The 26,425-nt window shown below is 37.0% G+C and overlaps 1 protein-coding gene and 1 pseudogene across 9 annotated transcripts in view; one reads left to right on the forward strand and one right to left on the reverse strand.

Moving 5' to 3' along the window:
• Nucleotides 1-3,000: 3,000 nt before the first annotated feature.
• Nucleotides 3,001-26,425, reverse strand: part of RAB27A (RAB27A, member RAS oncogene family) — an 81,950-nt gene continuing 58,525 nt past the window's right edge. For all 8 annotated transcript variants that reach the window (XM_079129992.1, XM_079129993.1, XM_079129994.1 and 5 more), the window contains 4 exons: nucleotides 24,821-24,906; nucleotides 23,353-23,456; nucleotides 19,245-19,368; nucleotides 3,001-4,531 (listed from right to left, as the gene is read on the reverse strand). In XM_079129992.1, coding sequence (XP_078986118.1) covers nucleotides 4,336-4,531; nucleotides 19,245-19,368; nucleotides 23,353-23,456; nucleotides 24,821-24,906 — 510 coding nt within the window. In that variant the 3' untranslated portion in view covers nucleotides 3,001-4,335. The remainder of the gene's footprint in view (nucleotides 4,532-19,244; nucleotides 19,369-23,352; nucleotides 23,457-24,820; nucleotides 24,907-26,425) is intronic.
• Nucleotides 4,543-12,918, forward strand: LOC306655493 (mortality factor 4-like protein 2; annotated as a pseudogene). Its single transcript has one exon. The product of its transcript is annotated as a mortality factor 4-like protein 2 (transcript).

Consider the following 26,425-nt stretch of genomic DNA (forward strand, 5'->3'; position numbering starts at 1 on the left):
TCCTATCCTGGACAGTTACACAGGAGAGCGCCTCTGCGGTGCTCCTGACCTCTTACACCGCTCCTTCACAACTGTTTTATCTTGCTGCTTCAACAAGAACTGCCTTACCCTTCCCGCCCCCAGGAGCACCCTCCTTTCACCTTTGGTGTCATCGGCCACATCTTTCATGTGTTCTTAGTCCCATACCCGATGGCATCATCTGAAACTGTTCCCTTCATGCTATGACCATACTCAGTGCTTCACATTAGGTTGAATGGGTGAGTAACCAGCCTCACAAACTTTAATTTTCTTTTGCAACTATTACAATTAAACCCAAGCAGAAAGGGAGAAAAACGTATTCCACATCCAACAAATGGAAATGAAATCTTGGCAATACTGTTTCACACATTTATCCTGTTTTGAGACATAAGATTCGGAGTCTGAGAATGTGTGTCTTTTATCATTACTGGAAAACTCAGTCATCTTCTATAGTTTTCATTGCCGGAAATTTTTTATTTTTACTTAAATCAGTCCAGCATCTTTAACATTGTCGTCTTCTTTACCCAGATTTTTTAATCCCTTTAATGTTTGTAATTATTTAAAACATTTTTATTTCATGGTCTCCATTGAAGCACTTATTTGAAGTTCTTAAATGCTAACTCCTTCTGACCTTTTTCATAATTGAGGTAAGGGTTAGGAAGTAATGGATTGTAATTTTAAATTGTGGCTCACCCATAGTTGGATGTTTTCTTCAGGATTCCTGCAAGGTCTATGTAGAAATTTTCCCTCTGAACAGATTTTTATTGTTTCTATTCCAGAGTGTCGTATTTTCAATGTTAATTTTTAGCGTATTTTCCCTAGAAAAATTAGGTCATATAAACTTGAATTTCAAACCTGTGTTAAAAGCAGGCTTATGGTTATAAGTTATCACAGGAAACTAAGGACATAGACCAGATCCTGGCTATGTGTGTATCTGGGAAGGAGAATTTTCAGTTCCAGCACCCTACTTCTAACAGACTCAAACAGTACATAGCTGTTAAGACCAAGTATCTCAATTACTGATACTGGCAAAATCAAACCCAAAGCAAAGTTCAGCATCAAGTTGTTTTAAGTTGCTTCTGTTGTCTTTTTTGAGGAGAAAAAGGGCAGCCTTAAGGCATTTCATTTACCTTACTGAGAAATTAAGAGTACATTTAAAGATAGGTTCTTTAAATTTTTTCCAGCATTATCTTAGTATTTTGTAATGGAAAAGTTTTCTGGTTATATAGTCACCCACTGTCAAAAAGACCTGGAAAATACAACTATCACATTTTCCAGTTTGTAAAAATGCAAAGTGAAACATTCCTTATTGCACATTTCTTAAATAGATTATTGGCCATCTTCACATGAACTTCACAGGAAAAGAGTGTACTTCTCAAAATTTCTAATTTCTTATATTGAACCAATACAAACCTATTATATATAAACCTTTCTAAACATTTTTATGCTGTTTTGTTTTCAAATTCTGCTCCTGTATCTTTGAACATCAATAGTGACTCCTGTTATAAAAACTCTTTCACTTGAGCCTCTTACCTCTTAAGTTCTTTACTCAGTCAATTGACAAACATTTGAGTTCCAATTACATACCAGGCCCATTTCTGGGTGATGGCAACACAATTTTGAGAAAACTACGTCTCTGTCCTCGTGGAGGTTATGTCTTAGTGAATGGGGAGAAACATAAATATATTGAGTAGCTGTAAGTGAAGAAAAGTCAGCGGGATAATAGGTCAGAGAATGACAGTGTGGTTGGGGTTATGAAAGGGAGTGACTACTATTTTATATAAGATGGTCTGTAAAGTCCTTCTGGACCAGGTAACATATGAACAATCTAAAAGGACAGAAAAGGGAACAATGCAGATAATATGAAATACTAGCATTCCAGAGGGAACAGCAATTGCAAGCGCTCTGGGGCAGGAATATTCTCACCCATCCAAGGAAGCCAATGTACCAGAGAAATGCAAGTCAGATTGGCCACCTCTCCACACATTTCCTCCTCATCCAGTTCGTAACTATACCTTTTCCAGTGTCTCTTGTATTGTCTCTCAGTTCTTAGTTCAAGCCTTAACCATCCTTGTTTTGTTTATCTGAGTTGCCTAGTACAACACTTTTACGGTATTGGTGCTCAATAAATGATTATAATATTTTGAATTTTTTTCCAGAGTATTTTTTACTGGACCTTCAATGAGAATCTAATGGAATCTGTATCTCTGAATCTGTCTTCCCTTAGCATCACATCCTTTCTGTGATTTGAAATATTGTGATGAGAAATGAACTGTTGGTCACACACAAACTTGACAGATTTAGACCACTCTTTTATTATCGCTTAGTTGGCATAAGTTCACTGAAGATATGCTTTAATTTTACACCAGTTTGTAAATAGAAAAATACATTGACACACAAAAATATGGTACTTTGATATCAAATTTAAACAAATGATTTTCAAAGAGAATACTGGTTACTTATATAATTACTAAAGGCAGTTCTTATGCATACATTTAACTGTGTGCTATGTTTAAGGCCAACAGAATCTATAACTACTTATACATCTAATTCTTGAAAACTGAAACATTGTCTTATTTTTAATTATACAAATAGATAACATAAGTGTGCCCTGATGTATGATTTCTAAATTATTGCACACTCCACTGAAGACTTATGGCAGCTTTAGAAGGCACTGCTGTGTGATTATGGCCCTACCCTTGAAACATCTGGATCTTTTCCTCATTAGAATATCATTCAAATGCATGACTTCTTTGGTATTTAAAATAAGCCCTCGTTTCAAGGATAGAAATATGTAAAATCTTAGTATCATGGTTAGATTTATTACAGAAGCGGTAGAAAGGCAGGGGCAAAAAAAAAAAAAAAAAAAACATGGTAAGTGCTCAATAAAAGGCCATGTGAAACTTATGTGAAAGTAATTTTTCCTTCCTACTTGTATTTTTCTAGTTATAGTTCTGCTAAATATTGACTGTCACAAAATAGATTTATTTTTAAGTTATAATAAGTGATATTTCTTCTAAACAACCACTTAGCTCTCTAGAAATTTTAATCTACATTATTTAAACCACTTTAATAAACAAGAATTTTCCTCTAAATGAAATACCTTTGAACTTTATAAACTATTTCCATGAAGCATATTTTTAAACCACCTTTAATTTGGTATAAAGACACTTTGGCAAAACAGCAGAATACATGGTCTTGGCAAGACTCAGCAAGTACAGTAAACACCCATGATCCCAGTGAAAAATACAGGCTATAGAACACTTCAGTTTTTCTTAGATTGAACTAGAATACAAATGTGGCTGTTTAAATAAAACCATCTCTCTTCTGCCAAATAACAAACAAATATACTATATAATTAAAAACAAATTTCTTCAATTGCACCAATGAAGAAAACAAGTTGCAAATATCAACCATACAGAGCCTAATAGTGAAGACAGAAGATTAGTAGTCTACAAGCTAATTGAAACTGCAGTCAGAGGATGCTAGACCAAAATTATAAATATGAAGAAAAACAAGCTAAATGTTTATCACATATACAGCATAAACACCAGCCATGTTCAGATGTGTCCAGTACACAGGTCAACTATAATGAATTGAAGCTCTGAGATCTAGTTCCTGATCCTTCTGTCAGCCCTTTAGAGCAATGGGAATGTAGCTGAGAGTATTAAACCCCACTTTACTTGCTCATACTGATTAAGCCACCCCTGCCCTCATCCCCAACCCTTTTCCTACCAACAAAAAATCATAGTGAGTCTACAATCACTATCAGTTTATCATCAATCCAGTTTATCCATGTTAAAGGGGATGCTTACATCAAATTAATGCTCAAAGACATTAATGTGTATATTATTATTTAATATTCAAGTGGTTGAAATGGCGATTTTAGAAGGTCACCTATGGTATGAGTTTGTAAATTTGGATTCAAAACTGTGATTATTTTATAACCATTCCTAAAATCTTAATGTGAGACTAGGTCTATTTGCATTAAGGCAGGCGGTGGTATCCTCAGCATTCTGTGTAATACACTCTTCTGTGGTTACAAATTCATGAATCCTTGAATGATTTATCATCATGGGCTAAGGTTGTAAAAGGCACTTTGGGCTCTGTGAAGTATCTTTCCTAACTCTCAGGCTGAATCTTAAACGTTTATAAAGCTGCAACAAAATAAAGACTGGATACTCAGTTAGTAGGTCTAAGGAGACAGGGAGAAGCAGTTTGTACCCAATGCCTATTAATCTCCCTGTGCCATGTGTTGGCCATAGAGAAGATCACAGACATGGGCCACCAGAAATACGATCTCGCTCACTTGAGTTTTCAACAGCCACAAGCCCCCTTCTTTTCTTCACTTAATGGATCTGTAGTGGTGTGGCCATTGGACCGCACCACTCCTTCAGGAATCCAGGACTTGTCCACACACCGTTCCATTCGCTTCATTATCAGGTCCAGGAGCATCTCAATCGCCTGGCTTATGTTTGTCCCATTGGCAGCACTAGTTTCAAAGTAGGGGATGCTGGAAGACAGAGACAACTCAAATAACCAATATGGAGGGGAGAGACAGTGACCTTTGCCCTTGATAATTCATATTAAAGAATAAGTTCAGTACAAATATACAAGAGGACAGAAACATTTAACCACCCCAGGGCAAAAGGGAAAAGTAAAATAATCCACACTATATTCCTAATAGAAATGTAAAACTAGAGGTTTTAAGATACTTGCAAAGATTATTTACTTTTCTTTTAAGGAAATACATTTATGGCAATATATATTTTACAAGCATTATAGAATTAAAACTTTTTGACTTTAAGAATTTAAAAGTTGGGGCCGGGGAGATAGCTCAGTCTGTAGAGTGCTTGCATTGCAAGCACAAGGCCCTGGGTTCAATCCCCAGCACCCAAAAAAAGAATTTAAAACTTAATTCTTGATATAAAAATGAAATTCCTCTATGTGAAAGTAGAACTTGAAAACTTAGAAGAAAATGTTAGAGAATATCTATGACATAAGGAAATATTTGTAGCTCAAACACAGAGGAAAAGCTTGATAATCTTATTTGTGTTGTGTGTTTGTTTTGTTGAGACCAGGTCTCACTGTGTTGCTGAAGTTGGCCTCAAACTCCTGGGCTCTAGGGATCTTTCTGCCTCAGCCTCCAGTAGTTGGGACTATAGGCATGCACCAGTGTACCCAACTCTATAATCTTGATAATAATAAAATTAAACTTTAGTGCCATGGCATATATCATAAACAAAGATAAAAGGTGAGTTACTGACCAAAATAAACGGTTGCGTTACATATAACTGATAAGTGAGTTAGTATCCAAAAAATATAATTTCTCAAGTTAATTAAAACAATAAATAAGGTAAGACAAAAATAGACAAGGAATATGAACAGAAAATTCTCTGAAAGAAATAACATTAGTGAAATAATGTTCAACCTCACCAAAAAAAAAGGGAAATGCAAATTAAAGAAATGGCATAAAAATATAGAGTCCCCCAATACCAAGTGTTCCCAAGGCTGTAGGAAAAGAGGAACTTGCATTTACTGCTGGTACAGTTAAAACTACTTTGGAAACAATGTGGTAACATCTGGTAAAGGTGAAAATGTGTATGCACTATAGACCAGCATCACCACTTCTAGATACACAGTCTAAGGCTAAGTGTGGGTGCATAGTAAATGAGTTACCATGGAGCCCTCACACCTTGGGGAAACTGAGAAGGGCCTTGGGCAGCCAGAGTCTCTGAACCAGTGTTTCATCTCAGGGAACTGTACAAATATCATTTCCTATGTGTGCCATGTTGTGAGAAAAATTGAAAAGCACTGTCCTAGAGGAGCACTATCCAGAACTTTCCACAATGACAGAAATTGCCCATGTCTATGCTGTCCAATAGTAATGTGTAACTATTGAGCACTTAAAAAGTGACTAATACAACTAATGAACTGCTTTTAATTTCTACTAACTTTAATTTAAATAACTACATGTGTCTATTAGCTATCATATTGGACAGAACTAGAAGAAACTCACATATGTACGCATGCGTCACTAAACAAAATACTTAATGAAGTACTACTTGTAACAGTGAACATTTTAATCTTAATGCCCATTAGTAAGTGTATGGATGAATAAAATGTGCTATCATCATACTATGGAATGTTATGTAATGCCTCCAGTGTATCAACATGGAAAAAATTCCCCAAATTAAATGTTGAGCAAAAAAAAGTTGCTTGATATAACAATGTTTGTGTAAAGAGCACAAAATAATTACATATTGTTCTGAAAACAAACCTATGTATTAAATGTGTAACATCTTGGACTAGAAAGAAAGAATTTTTAATGCTTTTAGCTGAAAGCAACAGAAACGGCTGGATCAAATATGCATAAGTCACAGTGGGAATTTGTTATCTTGCATGAGGCCAAAGTAAAGAGGTTGCAGAGTTGAGTAATTCAGCTGCTGAGCATTACAACCAAAGGACCTAGTTTCTGCCATCCTTCTGTTCTGGCTTCCTCAGTCTGACTCCCTTCATGACCAGAGAGGCAGCATTCCAGCTGTGACATCTCAACACACCAAAGTTCCAAGAAAGAAGACTCTCTTTCTCTGTGTGTATCTCTCAGAAGAGAGGAAAGAGTTCCCCCTCATGTCTCATTGGTCAAAACCAAACATTGGCAAAAGGAATGGTAGTGACTATGGAGGCTGAAGGCACAGTAGTGATCACATGTCAGTTGCTGGAAAGAACTGGATTCTCATTTCAGGTCATCATCAGAAAAGCTGTTTACCATTCAGTAAGGATCAGGAAATCTGTTGGTTATTGTGGAACCATCCCTGACTACACAATCCTGGGATTATCTTCCACTTCATCCTTCCAGACCTTCCCAGAAGATCTGTAAGATTCCATCTGGAAAATCATTAGGAGTTCTTGGGAGAGAAAAGAAGGAAGATTGTTGTTTGGAATAAAAGCGGGGTTGAATGTGTTCCAGAAAGCAGGATTTTCAAAATTGTGGACAACAATCTGCAGAAGACATTTTCAAACAACGAACTCAAAGCAATATGCAGAGAAGTAAGGTGAAAGGTGTCTCCTCAAGAAAGAAGACAGAAAAAAAGAAAAGAAGATGGCTGGTCTACAACCAAAGAATCTTGAGCCAGCACTCCAAGGAAGGTGGGGTGGGGGCATTCTGTGGACAATCCCCCTTCAGAATCTGTGAGCAAGACAGGAAAAAACAGACAGAAGACTCCTGAAAATGTACATGATGGTAGTATTAGCAAAGCACCCCAGCACTACTCCTCTCCCCCAACCCCAGTAAAAAAAGGAAACAGGAAAGTGAACAGACATTTAAGAACAGAATGGAAATTAAAGTGAAGATTCCTGAAGAATTACAACCGTGGCTTATTGAGGAGTGGGACTTAGTAACCAGGCAGAAGCAGCAGTTTCAACTCCCTGCTAAGAATGCAGATGCTATTTTAAAGGAGTTTGCAAATTGTAAGAAATCATAGGAAAATGTCAGTAATAAAGAATAAGCAGTTAATGAAGTTTGGGCAGGAATAAAGAATATTTCAATGTGATGTTGGGCACTCGGCTGCTCTACAAAGTGAGAGGTCCTAGTGTGCCAAAATCCTTTGGGCCCACCCTAATGCACCATGTCGCAGGTTTATGGAGCACCACACCTACTGAGATTATTTGTAAGAACTGGAGCAATGTTGGCCTGTACTCCCCTTTGGGGAGAAGAACCTTGCATTATTGTTGGGCTATCTGTATGATTTCCTAAAATAACTGGCAAAGAGTTCTGCACCTCTGTTTACTGCCAATGAGTAACGCTGCAGAGCCCTGTGAGGTTCTACTGACCACTCACTGTTATATCTTGTATCTATAAACACTTTGTTCATAGTCTTTTTCTTGTATAATTGATGTTCTTTAAGATTGTTAAGGTAGGGCTAGGGGTGTAGCTCATCCATGGTAGAGCACTTGCCTAAACCCTGGGTTTAGTATCTCAAAAAAAATAAATAAAGTAAAATTGTTAATGTACAGTGGGGCTTATGTTTAAATTTGTTTTCTGACTGTTTTAGACAGAAAATAAAAGGAGTGCAAGTTATTTTCCTCATTTCAAAGTATGCAACAATTCAACAAAGAACAAACATTCAAGAGAACATTTTATTGCCTAGTTGACAACACTGCTTGAATGCTGGTGCTTCTATCCCTTGACAAAACAGTTTTCTAATGTGTGTTAAATGCCATGTGCCAAAATGCCCTGATTCCTAGTGCCAGAGATTCAACTTAATGTATCCACCCAAAAACCCAAATATTTATTTTTATTTCATAGAGCTTAAAGTAAAACAGCCCATCTTCTGCAAATCCATCCATGTCATCGTGTAGGCACTCTATCTTTCCTCAAATTGTTGAAGGATGGTGGTTTGTTTCTTGGTTTTTGTATTTGAGTCTAAGGCATGTTCTAACATAATAGAGGCAATGCATTATTGTGTAATCACAGTTTTTTGGAAAAGTTGACATTAGGAATTATACTTCAAATCTTAAAACTTTTTTCTAAATTTCAAAGCAAAAAAAAAAAAAGAAAAGAATAACAACATCATAACTGGCTTAAGACATTTAGTCAGCCTGAGCTTGGGGTTCACACTTGCATCTCCTGAATAGCAAGTCCTCTCAGAGCAAAGCAAATAAATGGAAAGCAAGAAAATGGAAATTCTTTGAAGAAGGGAAGGGGTAGGGCATGGATGTTGTCCTCCAACAATGTCATGTTGGAAGGAGACATGGTAATTTTCTCAAGAGGAGGTAGGGAGAAGAATGGAATCTGTGAGTTCTGCCAGACATGGTTGCTCCACTGATTCCAGCAGGCCCATGTCCTATTGCCCTTCCATTTTTATCTAGAAGAAAAAAAGTTCTTAAAGTAGGCCTGTGGCAAGAAAGGCCCAGAGAATCTAAGAGATCTAATCAATGTCATTCAGTTAATAAATGACACAGATATAAAATTGGGATCTTCCTATCTCCCCACACAGGTCTTCAATGTTCTCTCAGGGTTTAGCTAATAGAATACTTATTTCCAAAACTACTATTAAAAGGGGGAAAATATGATTGACTTCAACTTGTACAACATGCTGTTAAGTATTTTCTGAACTACAACTATTATCATGTTTTGGGGACTCCTTTTTTGTTTTGGGGATTTCTCTTTTATCGTCTTTACAGCATTCTAGTTTGCCTGGATTGAAACAAATTGGTATGTATTATTTATTTTGAAAAGAAGGGAAAATTTGGGTAGCTCAATAATAATTATTTTACATACATGTATTTTATGTGCATAATTCAATAAATACAGCCATGGTTGAATTCAGATACACAATGTTCCTGTTTCACAAATGATTAAGCTGAGTCTTAGAAAAATGAAGTAATTTGTCCAATTTTACAATGCTAGAAAGTAATAGAGTTAGGATTTGGATCCAGAGTAATCTGATCTCAGTATAACCAGCCCAACCATAGGTTCTACCAGTTCCAAATTTTTTGTGTGAAGATTTTCAAAACAGATAATCTGTTTCATTTGCTGGGGGTGGAAAGCTGATGTTGAAGAGAAAACAAAGGGCCCTGGCAGTGTTTGTCAAAGGTTTTGCTGTCTATCAGTTCCAGGCTGTATTCCTGAACCATACACTTAAGACATTTCAAATTCTGCAGCATCTGCATCCCTCAAGACCATCTCATCTTACACAGCCATCTATTGTTATCCAAGTGCTTGTGGTAGTATATGTAACTTTTTAAATAACTTACAAGGCATTTTTTCAAAACAGTAAGACTGTTTTCATATCATCTTGAGAAATCAATCTTCCTGTGGATCAATTAATCAATTAATCAACTGATAGATTCTTCCTGCATTTTAATAAAGACATGAAATTGATGATAAAATTTTACAACCTCAAACTATTGATTTCCTTTCCACCATCTGGCAAAGCATGTAGCCAAAATATTCTCAGATATAAAAACTTCAAAAGAAGATGTAGCACCTCAGGGAGTCTGCAGTTGGGTTCAGTAAAATATTCCTTAAATTTAACAGAACTCTAAAATCCTCCATGATTTTTTTCTTGAAGACTGTTTTGTTGTATTTTCATTGTATATTAACTCTACATGACTCAGATTACCAGTTCCTTCATTCTTTTACTATTTCTTGCAAGTAGCAGCTTCCACAGAAGATCTTCTAGGTTTTCTTTTTAATTCTTTGTAACTCTTTAATTTTTTTTTTTCAGAACTGTTACAAAACAGTAATGAAAGACATAATCAGGCAGAAATTTTACTAAGAAGCATGTTTAGGGGACATGTGTGGGGATAGAAGGTGATTTCTCCATTCTGATTCCTCATGACACTATCTTGTCAATACACTTTCTCCAGAAGTTGACAGGCCTGGCAACAAAACCACTGCACTCTTCTCCTGTTTGAGCACACCTGTGGAAAGCTGGCTGAGGAACCTCTGCCTCACTCGGGCACTTATCCACCCCTCTGCAAGTTCTGCAAGACGGGTTCTCCACTGATGCCAGCATGTCCGTGTCTTATTGCCCTCTCATTTGCTGACTCTAATGTATCTCAATCAGAGTTGAATTTGTTGGGAAAAGACACAGTCTTAGGAGGTTTTAAACTTCCTGTCTATGTCTTTAGTTACCATTAATCTTTCTTCTTCCATCTTCATTTGTCACCTTGTCACAAAACGAAGATATCATCTTTGTCCCTCCCCACTGCCCCACTCATCACATGTAATATTTGATGAAATATGAGAAAGCATACCTTGTGATTGAATTCAATAAATATTTCTTTAACAGTGTCTATGATAGGGCAGGGGATATAGCTTAGTTGGTAGAGTGTTTGCCTTGCATGCACAAGGCCCTGGGTTCAATCTCCACCACCACAAAAAAAAAAAAAAAAAAAAGTGTCTATGATATTATTGAGCTAAACCCAGGTTGCAACAAAATAGAATTGTGGATTGAGCTTTTTCAAAATGTAAATACTTAGATTTTCTTCATCCCTCTCACTTATACCCACGAAGAATCAGCTAATGTCTACAGAACACTGCTTATACTTAAGAAGAGAGCTTGACCATTATATCAATCAGAAATATATTATGACAGGAAAAAGTTATTAAAACTCACCTCCCCAAGAATAAATTGGAAATACGAAAAAAAAAGAAGTAGAAAAAGATTTTTAAAAAAGTAGTTGAGAAGGGGGTGGTTGAGAAGGAAAAAATAACAAAATGACACAAACATCATTACCCTATGTACATGTACACAAATGGTGCGACTCTACTTGGTGTATAACCAGAGGAAACAACAATTGTACCCCATTTGTATACAATGAGTCAAAATAAATAAAACAAATTTTTTTAAAGTTGAGAATAAATTTTCTTTAAATACTAAATCACAATTATGTACATTTTTTTTTTTTTTTTTTTTTTGCAGTACTAGTTAATAAACCCAGGGCCTGGTGCATGCTAGGCAAGTGCTCTACCACTGAGGTACATCCCAGGTCCTTTTTACTTTATTTTGAGACAGGGTCTTGTTAAGTTGCTGAGACTGGCCTTGAACTTGCAATCCTCCTGCCTCAGCCTCCTGAGTCACTGAGATTACAGGTGTGCACCTAATTTTTTAAATTCCCTTAAGGTCAATTATAAATACCATTCCAACTCTGGAGTTCTCGATCTCATTCAATTCCCCAACTGAATCTCCATTGAGCTATTTTTTCTTCCCATAGTTTCTTTATTCTCAGCTCCTGAAACTTACTTCACAGTCACTTTTGAGGCACATATAAGAAAATATAGTTGCAAGTACTTTGAAAACTAAACTTATGCATGAAACTTATAGTCAGGGCTGGAGAAACAGCTCAGTTGGCAGAGTGCTTGTCTTGCATGCCCAAGGCCCTGGGTTCAATCCCCAACACCACACACACACACACACACACACACACACACACACACATACACAGTTATAGACAGTATGGTGCAATGGTTAAAAGCTGTATAACCTCTGGAGTTGACTGGCTTCAAATCCTAGTATTACATTTTACCAACTGTGCAACTCTGGTAAGCTATTAAACTCTATGCTTTAATTACTTCATCTGTAATATCAAATATCAGTATCTTCTTTTAAAGATTAAATGAGCTAATGTTTAAAGCACTTAGATCATAACCTGACACACAGTGAAACCTGGTGTTTATTTCCAATGTAGAAATGGGTTAGTTTACCAAATTTATTCAAATTTTTATTTAAAACTTGAAACACACCATCCCAAAGAAATAATGTCACTGAATCATGTAGAGTCACAGCTACATGTCAAAGCAACATTGTAAATATTAAGTTCCCTGCTAGTTCACAAATGTTGGTTTAATGCACAATATAAACTCTACAGTACTGGACTGCCCTAATTCTGGAAGGCAGAAGCATACTTCCCCACATCAAGGATGGCTTTCTCAGACAGGTCCTGCCAAGTGCTTCATGCTCCAAAGCATGTGCCTCCCTCACATCCTTATCAAACCCCTGTTCCCTCAAGTGATCCTCACCAAATGCTGGGGAAAATGGATCTTTTACTGATTAATACCAACATATGAATGACTGATACTTTTAGGAGAACTATGAGCTATTGATCAATGTTTATTAACTGAAGCAAATATTTAATTGGGAGAATTTCAAGGTAAAGGAGTTAAGTTATAAATTTTAAGTTACTCATTAAAAGATATGCAATATTTATAAGACATAGGTTAAATCTGTAACACCAAAATCAAGTAACAAACTTGTATTTATTTTCAAATAAAAGCATATTTTCCTGCCATTTATGAAACTCCATGTCATGGGACCAAGAATCAGGTTAACAACTTCAAAGTCTTTCAACTAATCGGAGGGTTTTTTTGCATAATTAGGGTAATATGGTTTTTGTGCCTCTTCTTCCATTTTGAAAAAAAGTAGAAATATTAAGAATAGCAAAAATTTGAAAATATAGATCATGATATAGATTCTTTTATTTTTAAAAAAAGGATTACGTTTAATTCAAGAGCATTTATTTAAGAGAAAGAAATTGTTATGAGTTGAAGAATTTTTTTAACCCATGGTAAATTTTCTTTTTACATCATCTATTAAATGACTTCAAAAATAAAATAAGTGACTTCATATTGAATTTCAAACATAAATCTAAATGTTTTAACTTTGTTCTCCATTATTTCTCTTCTTGCTGTTAAAGACAATGAACTGTCACAACCAAACTTTTCACAACATTGTTATTCTACACTTTTTGATGTTTTTATTTAGATTGCTGTATCCAGAACATCAGAGCAAACTAACACTAACTTAGACTTCTGCTTAAATTGAATCAGAGTCTAGAGTCCTCTTGAGGATTTTGCCATTCCCAAATTCTTTATTTTTCTTTGCCCCCCCCCCCAAAAAAAGATTCTCCTTCTATAAGAAAATGTGATACTGAGACAGAAATATGTCTTGTACCTATGTTTTAAAGTTAAACTGTACACAGGAAAATGAAGTGAATGGAAGCTAGAAATATTTTTATGTCCACATATTCTGATATTCAGAAGGGATTTGAGCTATTTTACCTAAGTACTTTCATTAAACATTGTATATTTTTTAAAGTGATATAAAAATATCTCAAATTCTGGAACTGGGGAGGAAAGAGTGAGCATAAAGAAAGGAGTAAGAACAGCAATAAAGACTCTGGGTTCTCGAACCAACTACTCATACTCTGGCCTCCAGCTCTGGGACCAGCCGCTCCTTATCAGTAAAGGGGAAGAAGCTCTGTTCATGAGATCTTGGTGAGGAGGAAATGAGATAACACGCTCCGTGCTTAGCATAAGCAGTAGCGCCCAGCACGGGTTCAATAAATTTCCATATGATGGAATTTTATTCTCTCATAAATATGATGCTAAGGAAAAAATAACACAAACATCATTACCCTATGTAAATGTATGATTACGCAAATGGTATGCTGTTACTCCATGTACAAACAGAAACACCATGTATCCCATTTGTTTACAATGAAAATTAAAAAAAATATATGCTGCTTTTCCAAAAATTTAGTAATCTTAGCATAAATTCAAGAGGATCAACTGCCCCCTTTATAACCACAGAAAATTGGTATTGCTCCCTCTCTCCACATGGTGGTGCTAAAGTAGCATTGTCCTGGAGCCGTATTGCCAGAGGTATGAAAAAAATCTGTCTAATCTTAATATCACTTTATAAATGTCAATTTGAAGTACATGCAGACAACTAATTTTAATGTTCTTTTAAAAACAGATTAATCACAAATCTTAAAAAAATTAAATAAAAAGTTCACAGCCTCAAGTCAATGACAGGGACAATATTGTTTGCAGTTTTTCACCAAGATATCCATGTCTCACTCATGCTGTGGGTCAGAATTCCCATCCAGCTGGTTTCATTTCTATTATTTATTCCCACAAAACTAAAAGATCCTAAATCCCAGCTAGAAATTTCTGGAAATGACCGTATGTTCGATGATTTTGTTAAATGGTTCTAGGTATTTGGTCACGCATAGATCCAGAAATCATGGAGAAATTTTTCACATAAGGGAGACATGAGTCTTGCTATTTTCATTGTCTTCTGGATACTAACTTAATGACATTTACAGGAAAGGACTGGTGTGCTGCCTGGACATGGGAGACCATGGCAAAGGAAATACAGATCCTTTACTGAGTTGTATTGCTCTCCAAAAATCAGACTTGTATGTTTGAGTATGGCTTATTTGTGTGCCATTAAAACATACCAAATGATCCATCACTAATTTATTTCTCCTATCAAGGAAGGATGTCACCAAGTTTGCAAAGAACCAAACTAGGAGAGATCAAGTGATTCATACCATATTTTGTCTAGCTCAGACTAGGTGAGACAGCTTCTGCTAAGCTTTGTCACTTGAAATCTAAGAAATGGTTTATACTAATATTTTTAATGTTACAAATAAATGCCTTTAACTCATCTTTTGTTCCAGAAACTTTTGAGCACCTTCCTCATCAATTGCCCGCAGTGTTCAGTGCAGGGGGGGTGGGGGGATGGGGGGGTGGGAATCATCTGAAATTTGCTGCCCATTTCTTTGCACAGAACATGAAATATGTACATTCATTTGTCATGTTTTGGTCACATCCACAATTATCTCTACTTCCTTCAACTCTGCATCAAGAAAAAATGACTTATTATCACCACAAACTATCCTCTTTGAATAAAGCAGTGAGGACCAGCATCTTGATCCAACCATTTTTACTCACAGAGGGAAGTCCTTGCTTGCTCACTTGTGGTTAGCCCTTCCTCGGTACCAACTCCAGTTTCCCTTCCCATCTATAGCATAAATGATAAAATTACATGAGAAAAAAATCCTCCCCTCTTTAGCATGAACTTTCCAATGAAAAGTCATTGGGCACATTTCCCTCACCCATGCAGGGTGCAACTAAAAAACCAGTTCATATTCTGTGTATAAATAATTCTGTTCAAGGAAAATATCTGCTAGCCTGCACACCTGATAGGAACTTAGCCTCTGCACATGTTCCTAAAGTGCCATCCTGAACCACCAGCAGCATCTGGAAACCAGTTAGAAATGTAAATTTATCTGCTCAGTCCCAGACCTACTGAGTCAGTACCTCCGTGAGACTCAGTGTTCCAGTGATTCTGATACATATTGAAGTTTGAGACCTAACAGTATCATATAAGATTATTGTCAATATTTCATTCTGTTTTCTATTCTCATGTATTCAACACTGACTTTGTAATTATTTTTAAAGTGTTTGAGCAACAGTGTGGACTGTAATCATTTTGGCTGACTGGTACACAAGTTTGAACAAGTTTCTGTTTTGCTATTTTCTCTGACTACATTGACAATAGCATTCAATACAACATATTGAAAGCACTGTTTTGCATTTGTTCTGGAAAATCTCAGTTGGTTTACCAGAGAGATAATTTTGTCTTGTTAAAAGTGACCTAAGAGAGCTGAGGTTGTGGCTCAGTGGTAGAGCACTTACTTGCCTAGCATGTGTGAGGTACTGGGTTCAATCCTCAGCACCATATATAAATAATGAGTAAAATAAAGGCATTGTGTCCATCTACAAATAAAAATTTAACAATAAAATTTTTAAATGACCTAAGAACTTCAAATTATAATTTAACCAAGTTTCACAGCAAAAATAAATGCATAAAGAATTAGGGGTAAGTAGACTCCTAAACTACTGAAACTTCTTTCTGATATTCATCATCACGTGCACATTTTGCTGCTGCATGAAGTCCTCCTTTTCATACTTACTTGTCCCAACACTCACAGATTTGTATTCCACATTTGAACTATAATGTTCATTATTCAGTCTGCAAAGTTTTTCTGAGACACAAGCTCTCTTGTCTAAATGTATGTATATGCCACAGAACTACTTGTGAACCAATGGTCCATTTTTATGAACTGTTGTAACAAAAATGTAAATTTATCAGAACATATAAATGATAAAGAAATATGCCATAAGCTGTACCCTGTTTTTTGACTGTTAAATACACAGATGAACAAATTGACACAATCCTTTTGGTACATGGGCCCCCAATGAATATGTTATAATTTTGAAGAATGAAACATGATTTCTGTGAAAATAATCATTAAATGTTTATGTCAAATTTGTAAAATACATATGAACCAAATTGCTCCATCATATTTTCACCTAAAAGTGCCAAATGGCCCACAGAACTACACTGCCTTCTAAATCCTATCAGAACTCTGTTTCCAATCTTTTCCCATCTTCTCCAAGAGTTTCAGTTATTCCAATCAATTAATTCCTTCTCTTCTCATTTAACTCAACTCAACAACTACAGATCGGGCTCCTCTCTGTGAAACATCCCACAGTCATGAGCTGGACACAGGTGAGAGACAGTCCCCACACTTCTCAGATCCCCAATGTGACAGACAGTAATTCCGGGCTCTCTGCTACCAGGCAGACAGTGGAATTCTGAGACCCAGACCAGATGAAAAGAGCAAAGGACTGAAGAAACACAGAGAGGGAAGAAGTCAATCTTGACTCTCCCCCAATACCTAAGAACACACTTGCTAGCTGTAGCTAACTCCTCTAGTTGCCCTGCTCTTGCACTTACTGACACACTTCTCAAAAGCATGGTCTAGGTACCTGGCTTCCATTGCTCCATCGCTTACTTCCTCCTTACCCTCTTGCATCACCGTTCCCAACTTCGACACTTCAGCATTCTCTGTGGTATTTGTCCTCTCCCTGTCTCCTTTCTACTTCCTTGAGTGCCTCTCAGGGGTGGGGTGGAGTGGGGTACATATCAGAACTGCCTGTGGGGCTTTCTCAGCCTCACCTCAGAATCTCCCCAGTCATTCTCAACCACCACACATGAGTATCCTGCAGAGGACACCAATGCCCAGAATTCCCTGGTAGTTCCTCTGCAATATATCAACCTGGCTAGGCTGAATATTTTCCAGAATCTCCTTTCTGCTTTGTGTGGACCACAAACAATATTTGGGGGAGATAAGGAGGGCAGAAGTGAAGCAGTAGCCATTTTAATGCTCCTATAGACTGTTTCTTATCTCCAGACATGAACCAGCAACCAGACCTGCACCTGCTTCACCTGCCCCAGACCCTCCTGTAGCTCCTCGGACTCCTGAGCCAGGTATGTTGCTATCCTTGTGATGGACTGTCCTGGCTTCTGCAGAACATCCCATCATCAAGATCAGAGGCAACAAGAGCTGACATGGATTTCAGGACACCCTTCTGGGTCCCAACTGGTTCTCACTTTTTACCTCCATCCTCCATTTTACATCCATCTTCCTTTCCTGACTGCCTGTCCTGTGGACTTCAAGCTTCAGCATGAGACACAAAGCCAACACCTTACCCAGGTGCATAAAGTCAAATCACTGTGACACCTCTTCACATGTAGATGTTCATTTGAAACTGCTTGATAAACTCCAGATCAACTATGTCAGAAGCACAGCAGCCCATGCATAAGTACATTAAAAGCACCCCTGGTATTTCGAACATGGTTAAACACCATCTACTCTGGGTGAAACCTCCACATCCAATTGCAAATGGAGAAAGATTTAAAATCCTGTTCTGTCCTACCTGTGTGTCTTCTCTGATTTACCCCTCCTTTCCCTTTTCCATTAATCCAGCCCCTATCTCACAGCTGCAATCTCCCTATCTCTAGTCTTCCCTCCTTCCATTTCACCTCTTCTAAGGCTCCCAGACTGATTTGGAAAAGTGTGCATAACATTCCTCCATGCTCGGAGGCTTTCAGCAACCCTCTGTCCTCCAGAGACCAACTCTAATCTCTTTACCTGGTATTCAAAGTCCTCCAGACTCTTCCTTCTTCTCACCTGGCCAACCTATCCTTCTACTAGCTTGCCAGTGTAAGCCCAGCCTTGAGGACCTTCTTAACCTCCCTCAATCCAAGGAAGAACTAAGCAGTGGTCACAGAGCCAAGTGGGAAAGGTCCTCCCCTGGCCTCCTTGGATTCCCAAGACTACTAGGTGGGTAACATCCCCTGTTACACCATGCCACCTCCATCTCCCTCCCCTCCCTTCCCAATCCCACTCACTGCCTCCTATTTTTAATAGCAAGTGCCTGAATTTTCATTTGAGTTCTCATAGTACCAGAGGTCAAAATAAAACCAGTTCATTTGTACAGGTGCCCATGATACTTTAATAAGCAATAGTTGACTCTTCTGTCATGTCCAATTCATTCTCCTGCTACTATGATCCTACTCCCAGAGCTCAAGGAGGAAGATAGTGTTCTGCTAACCCTCTACCATAAATATAGCCTAAACCAAAGGGGCTCTTCACCTCTTCTCCCAGTCAAAGCCAGCACAGATCTGTGATACCCAATAAGACCTCATATGCTAGAATTCTCTATAGTAGTATATGAACTGACTTTAGAATTTCTTTGCTCAACATGGAAAATTTCCTTGTCCTAGAGTTTCCAGATTGCATCTTGAAAAGGAGATCCCTACACACATAGTACATTTGCAATCAAAGCTGTCTTTCTACAAATGTTAGGAAATTAATCATGGCCCTGCAGGAAACCCTCATCCCATGATTTTTCTATGATTCCCACTATCATAATATAAAAAGTAGATATTGGACACTTCCCAAGGTCTACATCCAAGCTTTTTGCTTTAATTTTTCACTTTTTTCTTTTTATTACCCATTCATGTACTAATGTTTATAATGAAAATGTTTTCTCTGTATTTCACCACATAAATACTCACCCATATTTTTCAGCAAGTCCTCTGGCTTCTTCTTCTTTTACTACTCTCTGGTCTTCCAAATCACTCTTATTTCCACATAGCACTATGTCTGGGTTTTCACAATATGCGTGCATTTGTAGCTGGCCTAACAATATAAGAAAGTTTATTGTAGGCAAATAAGAATGTAAGCACATGATCAATAAAGAATACATGCAAAAGTGTTCTGAAAACCATAAACGTATACACAGATTTAAGAAACCAATATAATACTTCAAAACATCAATAATCTAATCTGTAAACTGAAAGGAAGGGATAGAAATATAAAACCTATTCCTGTCTTTAATACATATCTCAGTATTATTTATATCAGAGTCATGGGAGACTGTGATAACACTCAAAAATATGTGTGCCCACACATACACACAAAAAACACTTTTTCTTTTAACATTTTCTCTCCATGAGCAATGGCATTTTTAAAAGGACTATCTTTCTCTAAACTAACCTATTTCTACCTAAAATGTCTTTCACAATTTTTTATTATTATAAGGCAGAATCAACCTATTTAAAACAAACAAAATACAGAATTCAGTGAAGAGAGAAGACACAGAATAAACAGTAAATGATTCCATCACCAGAATCAAGGGATGGCAATTCTTGTCCTATAACTTTTTTTCTTTTCACCTAAAAACCTGTAAGAAGGCATAATTATTAAAAAGCAATGAATCAAAAAAAATCTTCACTATGCTAAATAATCTCATCTCCCACAGAAGAAAAATAAAGTCATATTTCTTACATCACAGAATAAAATTAAAGCAGCCCTGACTTTCACAATAAGGCCTATCTCAAAGTACATGGCCTAGTTTACTTTTTGTCACCATTAACCAAAAAAATGTTGACATTTTAGTTCCTTGTTATGAACTCGTGTCCATTGTATCTTATCAAGAGAAAGTCAGCAAGCATTTCCTAAAAATGAACACAGTCCTGATACTTTGCATGGAATTTCAAGAAACTATCCTTAGCCCTCAAGGGACAACGGAGTTAACAAAACCTACACTGGCAAAACCAAACTGTGTTTTACCTGTGTCCAGGAAAGCCATGTCTTTTCCTCCCTCTGGGTTGCTGCACACACTGTCCCACACTCGATAACCAGCCACAACTCTCCTTCAAGACTTGGTCACGTCCATTGTGGAGTCTCTGTGGTCTCCAAAGGGGATCTGTGCTCTCTTAACACCTCAGATGCCCACCATCATGACCAAGAACATGGACTAGTGTGCCTTGGCTTGAATTGTGGCTCTTTTGTTTACTAGCTGTGTGACCCTGAGAAAGTTATTTGATTGCCTTAGTTTCCCCATCTAGAAAAGGTGATAATGACAATATTCCTAGGGTGAGGATTAAATTAGTTAATTCAGTGATCCTCCACGTAAGGTCTGTGGACCAGCAGCCTTAGCATCACCTGAGAACTTAGAATGTAAGGGTCCACCCCTTATCTACTGAGTCAGGAACAGTGGGTAAAAATGGGGGGATCTAAGATTCCATCTCACCCCAATTAGAATGGCAATTATCAAGAATACAAGCAACAATAGGTGTTGGAGAGGATGTGGGGGAAAAGGTACACTCATACATTGCTGGTAGGGATGCAAATTAGTGCATCTTAGAAAACTTGGAATGGACCCACCATTTGACCCAGCTATCCCACTCCTTGGCCTATACCCAAAGGTCTTAAAATCAGCATACTACAGAGTTACAGCCACATCCATGTTCATAGCTGCTCAATTCATAATAGCCAGATTGTGGAACCAACCTAGATGTCCTTCAATTGATGAATGGATAAAGAAACTGTGGTATATATATATACAATGGAATATTTCTCAGCCATAAAGAATAATAAAATTATGGCATTTGCAGGCAAATGGATGAAATTGGAGAATATCATGCTAAGTGAGATAAGCCAATCTCAAAAAACCAAAGGACGAATGATCTCGCTGATAAGCGGATGATGACACATAATGGGGGTGGGAGGGGGTCAAGAATGGAGGAAGAAGGAACTGTATAGAGGGAAAAGAGAGGTGGGAGGGTGGGGGGGAAGGAAAAAAGAACAGAATGAACCAAACATCATTACCCTATGTAAATGTATGATTACGCAAATGGTATGCCTTTACTCCATGTACAAACAGAAACAACATGTATCCCATTTGTTTACAATAAAAATAAATTAAAATTTAAAAATGGGGGGATCTGATTTTTAACAAACCCTCCAGGTGATTCCAATGCACACTCACACTTGAGAACCACATAATTAATAAATTAAATCATTTATAACAGTTATATACATATTACTAAAAACAATGGTTAATAGTGTTTTAGAAATTTTAGGAGGTATAATTATACTTGATGTTTTCTTTCAACTATTTTTCTACTACGTGAATTACTTTTATAAAAAAAAGTAAATTAATCTTATTTGAAAAATCTCTCTAAAGACAAAGGTATATACCTAAATAGCTACAACCTGAGATGTGATAAGGACCCTACAAACAGTGAAAATTTTAACGGGGGTTAAGAGGAGAGGGTAAAATTTACTCTAATAAAACTGATGACAGAAAATTTCATATTTGCCAGGTTTTAAAGAACAGGCATAACTCTGACTTTTTTTAATGGTGTGGTTGTGGAGCGGGCTTTCCAGTTAGAGGGGATAATAGAAATAAAAATAGAGGGCAAAATATGAAAAATATGTGCTGTTGGACTCTTACAGCATTATGTGATGTTAAAGAAAAAAAGTTTAGAAATTTAGGCTCCTTTAAAGTTTTGTTACAATACTAGCTGGCCCTGGGTGAGGAACAAATCTGGGCATGCTGCTAACTCTTCTGAACTGCAGGAAAGCAGGGGAGTAAAAACACTACCTGATTCCATTCGGATTTCAATCTGGGCCCAGAGGACTCAGCTCACTGTTCAGTCTCCTAAACTGTTCATTTAATGAAAATGTGATAGATAGATAGATAGATAGATAGATAGATAGATAGATAGATAGATAGATATAGATACATATATGCACAATGGAATATTACTCAGCCATAAAGAATAATAAAATTATGGCATTTGCAGGCAAATGGATGAAATTGGAGAATACCATGCTAAGTGAGATAAGCCAATCTCAAAAAACTAAAGGACGAATGATCTCACTGATAAGTGGATGATGACACATAATGGGAGGTAGGAGGGGGACAAGAATGAAGGAGGGACTGCATAGATAGATAAGGGGGGTGGGGGGGAGAAAAAATAACAGAATGAATCAAAAACTATTACCCTAGGTAAATGTATGATTACAAAACGGTATGCCTCTACTTCATGTACAGAGAAACAAGATGTATCCTATTTGTTTACAATAAAAATGAATTAAATAAATAAATAAATAAAATAGCAAATTAAAAAAAAAGAATAAAACATTACAGGCTTCTCTGATGGATTCTCTAGGATTATATTAAAATAACCAAAGAAAATGTACGTTTGAAAGCTGTTATTTGTTCAAACAGCAGGATTTGTCTTTGCTAGAAACCAATCATTTCAGAGGTTAGAATCTGTTCAAAGAAGCAAAATGAAGCCTGGTGTATATTGTGGTAGGGAGGACATTTGCCAATGCAGTTCTAGAACTTTCCATGCCAGGTTCTCCTGGCAGAAGCTCTACCCCTAAAAGCAGAGAAGGGGCTTCCAAGAACAGAAAGGACACAGAGACAGGGGTATGGTCCATTAATGCTTCAACAGACAGCTACATCTATGTAATATATCCTTAACAACCAGGGATGATACAAGAATTAGCACACAAGAGACAAGCAGATGCTTAGAGGTTTAACTACTTCCTCATCTTATGATGAGGATAAGGGTTTCCTCTGTACAATAGACTTATTAAATGATGACATTTAAAATGCTGCCTTGTAGCTGGAGCACAGACATACTTAACAAATCAGAGTTAGTAAAAGCAGGATATTTCAGTCACCTTTGGTCCTAAGCTTAATGCCATGTTTTTTTAAATAGCATTTACGATAAAAGCTTCTCCAAAAGAATCGCAACAGAAGTAGATATAAGGGGGTACTCTACCTCCTGGAGAAGGGAGCAGAGGCAGGGAAATAACACTTACTTATCCAGTTTCGGACATTGAGGAAACTCTGCTCATTTGTCAGATCAAAAAGTAGAAGAAAACCCATAGCATCTCTGAAGAATGCTGTTGTCAAACTACGAAACCTGGGAACAGAAAACAGATTGGTCACCTAAACCACAGCACCACTCCTGAAATATAAGCTGCCAGCAATGCCCTCAGCCTCTTACAAAAGCTCCTCAATAACAAATCTCATGATGACATTCCAAAAGTGCATAGTACCAGTATTTACCACTTATATAAGTCATGTATTAGTAGTCCATGGGACCTGAAAACCTAGCCTGCTAGACAGAGCTGAGGAGAGCTAGTTCATGATCTCGCAATCTCAGCCAAGAATTAATTGTATAACTAGTTAATTAGGCCAAAAGCAAAAATGCTTGCTGTGTAAGTTTTCCTTCTGGGAAAGCTTGGCTTTACATTACAAAGTGTCCCGTGATCTTTTAATTTCAGTCTTTATAGATCTCTTATCTCTGATAATCATTTCTTTGCTTTAAGGTGGGAATGATACTCCCTACTCTTTCTTGGTACTCTGCCTTATTCCAAGGATTCATCCCGCTGTCTCTTCTCTCTCCTTCTAAGAGTCCGTTTCTTCTCATTTTGATTATATGCAAAGCCTGGAACTGATAGGCAGGCTCCAGGGAAGAAAATAATGGTATAAATTAATCATCTAATCAGCAATATTAGATTTTTCTCAAATATGTTTAATCAATTGTTGATTTAAAAACCCTTATTATTTAGAGATACACACCAAAACAGTTACAAATGAAATAATACAACATCTCAACTTTGTTCCCAAATACTCTGGGAGTGAGAAATACTAATGGGCATACATGCAATAAGATTGGTCACAACTTGATAACTACTGAAATTGACTGATAGGTACCTAGGTTCATTGTACTGGCCTCTCTGCCAAAAGGTATGTGCTTGAAGTTTTTCATCATAGAAAGTTTAAAAAAATAAATAAAATCCTTCAAGAAGGCTGTGAGACAAAAACAGGCTGTAGCTAACTAAAACAATCTTAGATCAAGATGTCATGTGGTTTATTTTAGTCAAATAACCTCTGACCATATGAATTAATTCCAACCAGATTTTCCACTAGATTTCCACAATTAGGTAATGCATGTAACTTCGTAACTTTCTTATAGTTGAGTAACAGCAACAGTACATGGGGAAAAGTGTACAAGTCTAAAAAAATAAATGAAGAAAAAGAAAAAAAAAAAGTCTACAAGTCATAAGGTTCAATTTGAAAAGGATTCATTTTTCCTTTGACCTTGTCTGAAATAAAGCCACCATTATCATCTTGGACTAGTGAATTTACAGCTAATTTGGTAGCATATCTTATCCAGGCACAAATCAGCTAATTGGCTGACTTTTCCTGCTCAGGTCACTGTGTGAAGAGTGTAGCCGTCTCCTTCCTCCAGTCAGGAGCACATCACTGAAGACTGCATACCTCTCCTGCCCAGCAGTGTCCCATAACTGCAGGTGGATTCTCTGGCCTCTGCCAATGGCTCCGTCTGGCCCATTGGCCCTGTACACCTAAAGTAGCAAAGTAAAAGAGAAATCAAAAGAACTTCTGAGACAAGTGAACTCTTCTTGCCTTTCTATTCAGTACAAATCCCCAAGGCATCTAAACTTCTCAAGAGAATCCCATCTAGAAGATAAACATGATGGCATTTTTATGTCAAATATTTGCATTTGGATAACAGAATAATTTGTACTAAAATATATACTTTATAAGTATATTATACAAGTAAAAAGAGCTCCAATTACCAGATTAAAAAATACATGTTTATATCATAAAATGTGCAAATAATATAAAAATTTATATAAAAGTTATAATCAGTTTACCTTTCCCCAAAATTCCTTCAGGTCACTAGTTTCAAGAAATAATGCCTTTCTATGGCTTTTCCATGTCCCATCTTTTTAAAATGTTCTTAAAACAATTTTATAGGAAGCATTTTGGAACAATAGGGAAAGAACCTCCACAAATCTCCACCATAAGCATGGTAAAAATGGTAGCAAAAGAAAATTGTCAAAATAAGCTTTTACAAAACTCTGGAAATTAACAACAGCTTGCAATGTTAGGAGGAGCATTTATTCAAGAAAAAGTGGCTGAATATTGGTAAAAACAGTAACCTCTAACTTGCCCTATCCCTATCCCACTCATCTGAGTTCTGCAGTAGCATTAAAAACCAACAAATGCAAGAGTAGCTATGGAAGCCCTCAGCCTAGCAGGGAGCCTGAAGATAATGGTGGTGGAACAGGTTTGGAGTTCCCTATAAGCCCCATCTTCAAAGAATTGTTGGGAAGCTTGCAGAAAAGCTCCATCCCTAGGCTTTGTCTCCATCAGATCACTCAGAAAATTACTCTATAATTACAGCCCTACCTCTATAGTTTTTGTTAAAAATAATCAGCAGCAATCATTTAACACACACTACCAGGGGTAGTATTATCAGTTGGGGCAAACAAAAGTCTAATCAAAAACATGTTAAACAGAAAAGGGAAAAAAGGGAGATTTCCACAGGATATTTTTAAATCTCCCAAATATTGCTTGGAACTTGCAAGACCAATTATGTGCAAGGCTGTACAGATACCCAGGAAAGACCTAAAAAGGCCCTAATATCTCACCTCTGACTGACCTTGAGGCTCTTCTCAAGCAAGAAGTAAAGAGTAAGACAGAATACATGAACAGTAAACACAAGGAACCCAAAAGGGGGTAGGAAGCTGATTTCTAGAGTTACCACATCACACTATTTTAAATGTCCAGTATTCAACAAAATTTATAAGACAAACACAGAAACAGGAAAAGATAGCTCATACACAGGGGAAAAAAACAACCAATCAAAACTATTCCTCAGGAAACTCAGGTGTTAAAGACAAAGACTTTACATCAGCCATTTGAAATAAGTTCAAAGAACTAAAGGCAACTATGCCTAAATAATGAAAAAGAGGGCTGGGGAGATAGGTCAGTTGGTAGAGTGCTTGCCTTGCAAGCACAAGGCCCTGGGTTCAATCCCCAGCACCACACACACACACACACACACACACACACACA

The sequence above is a fragment of the Sciurus vulgaris genome (assembly GCF_902686455.1).
Source record: "Sciurus vulgaris genome assembly, chromosome: 2".
Lineage (NCBI taxonomy): Eukaryota > Metazoa > Chordata > Mammalia > Rodentia > Sciuridae > Sciurus > Sciurus vulgaris.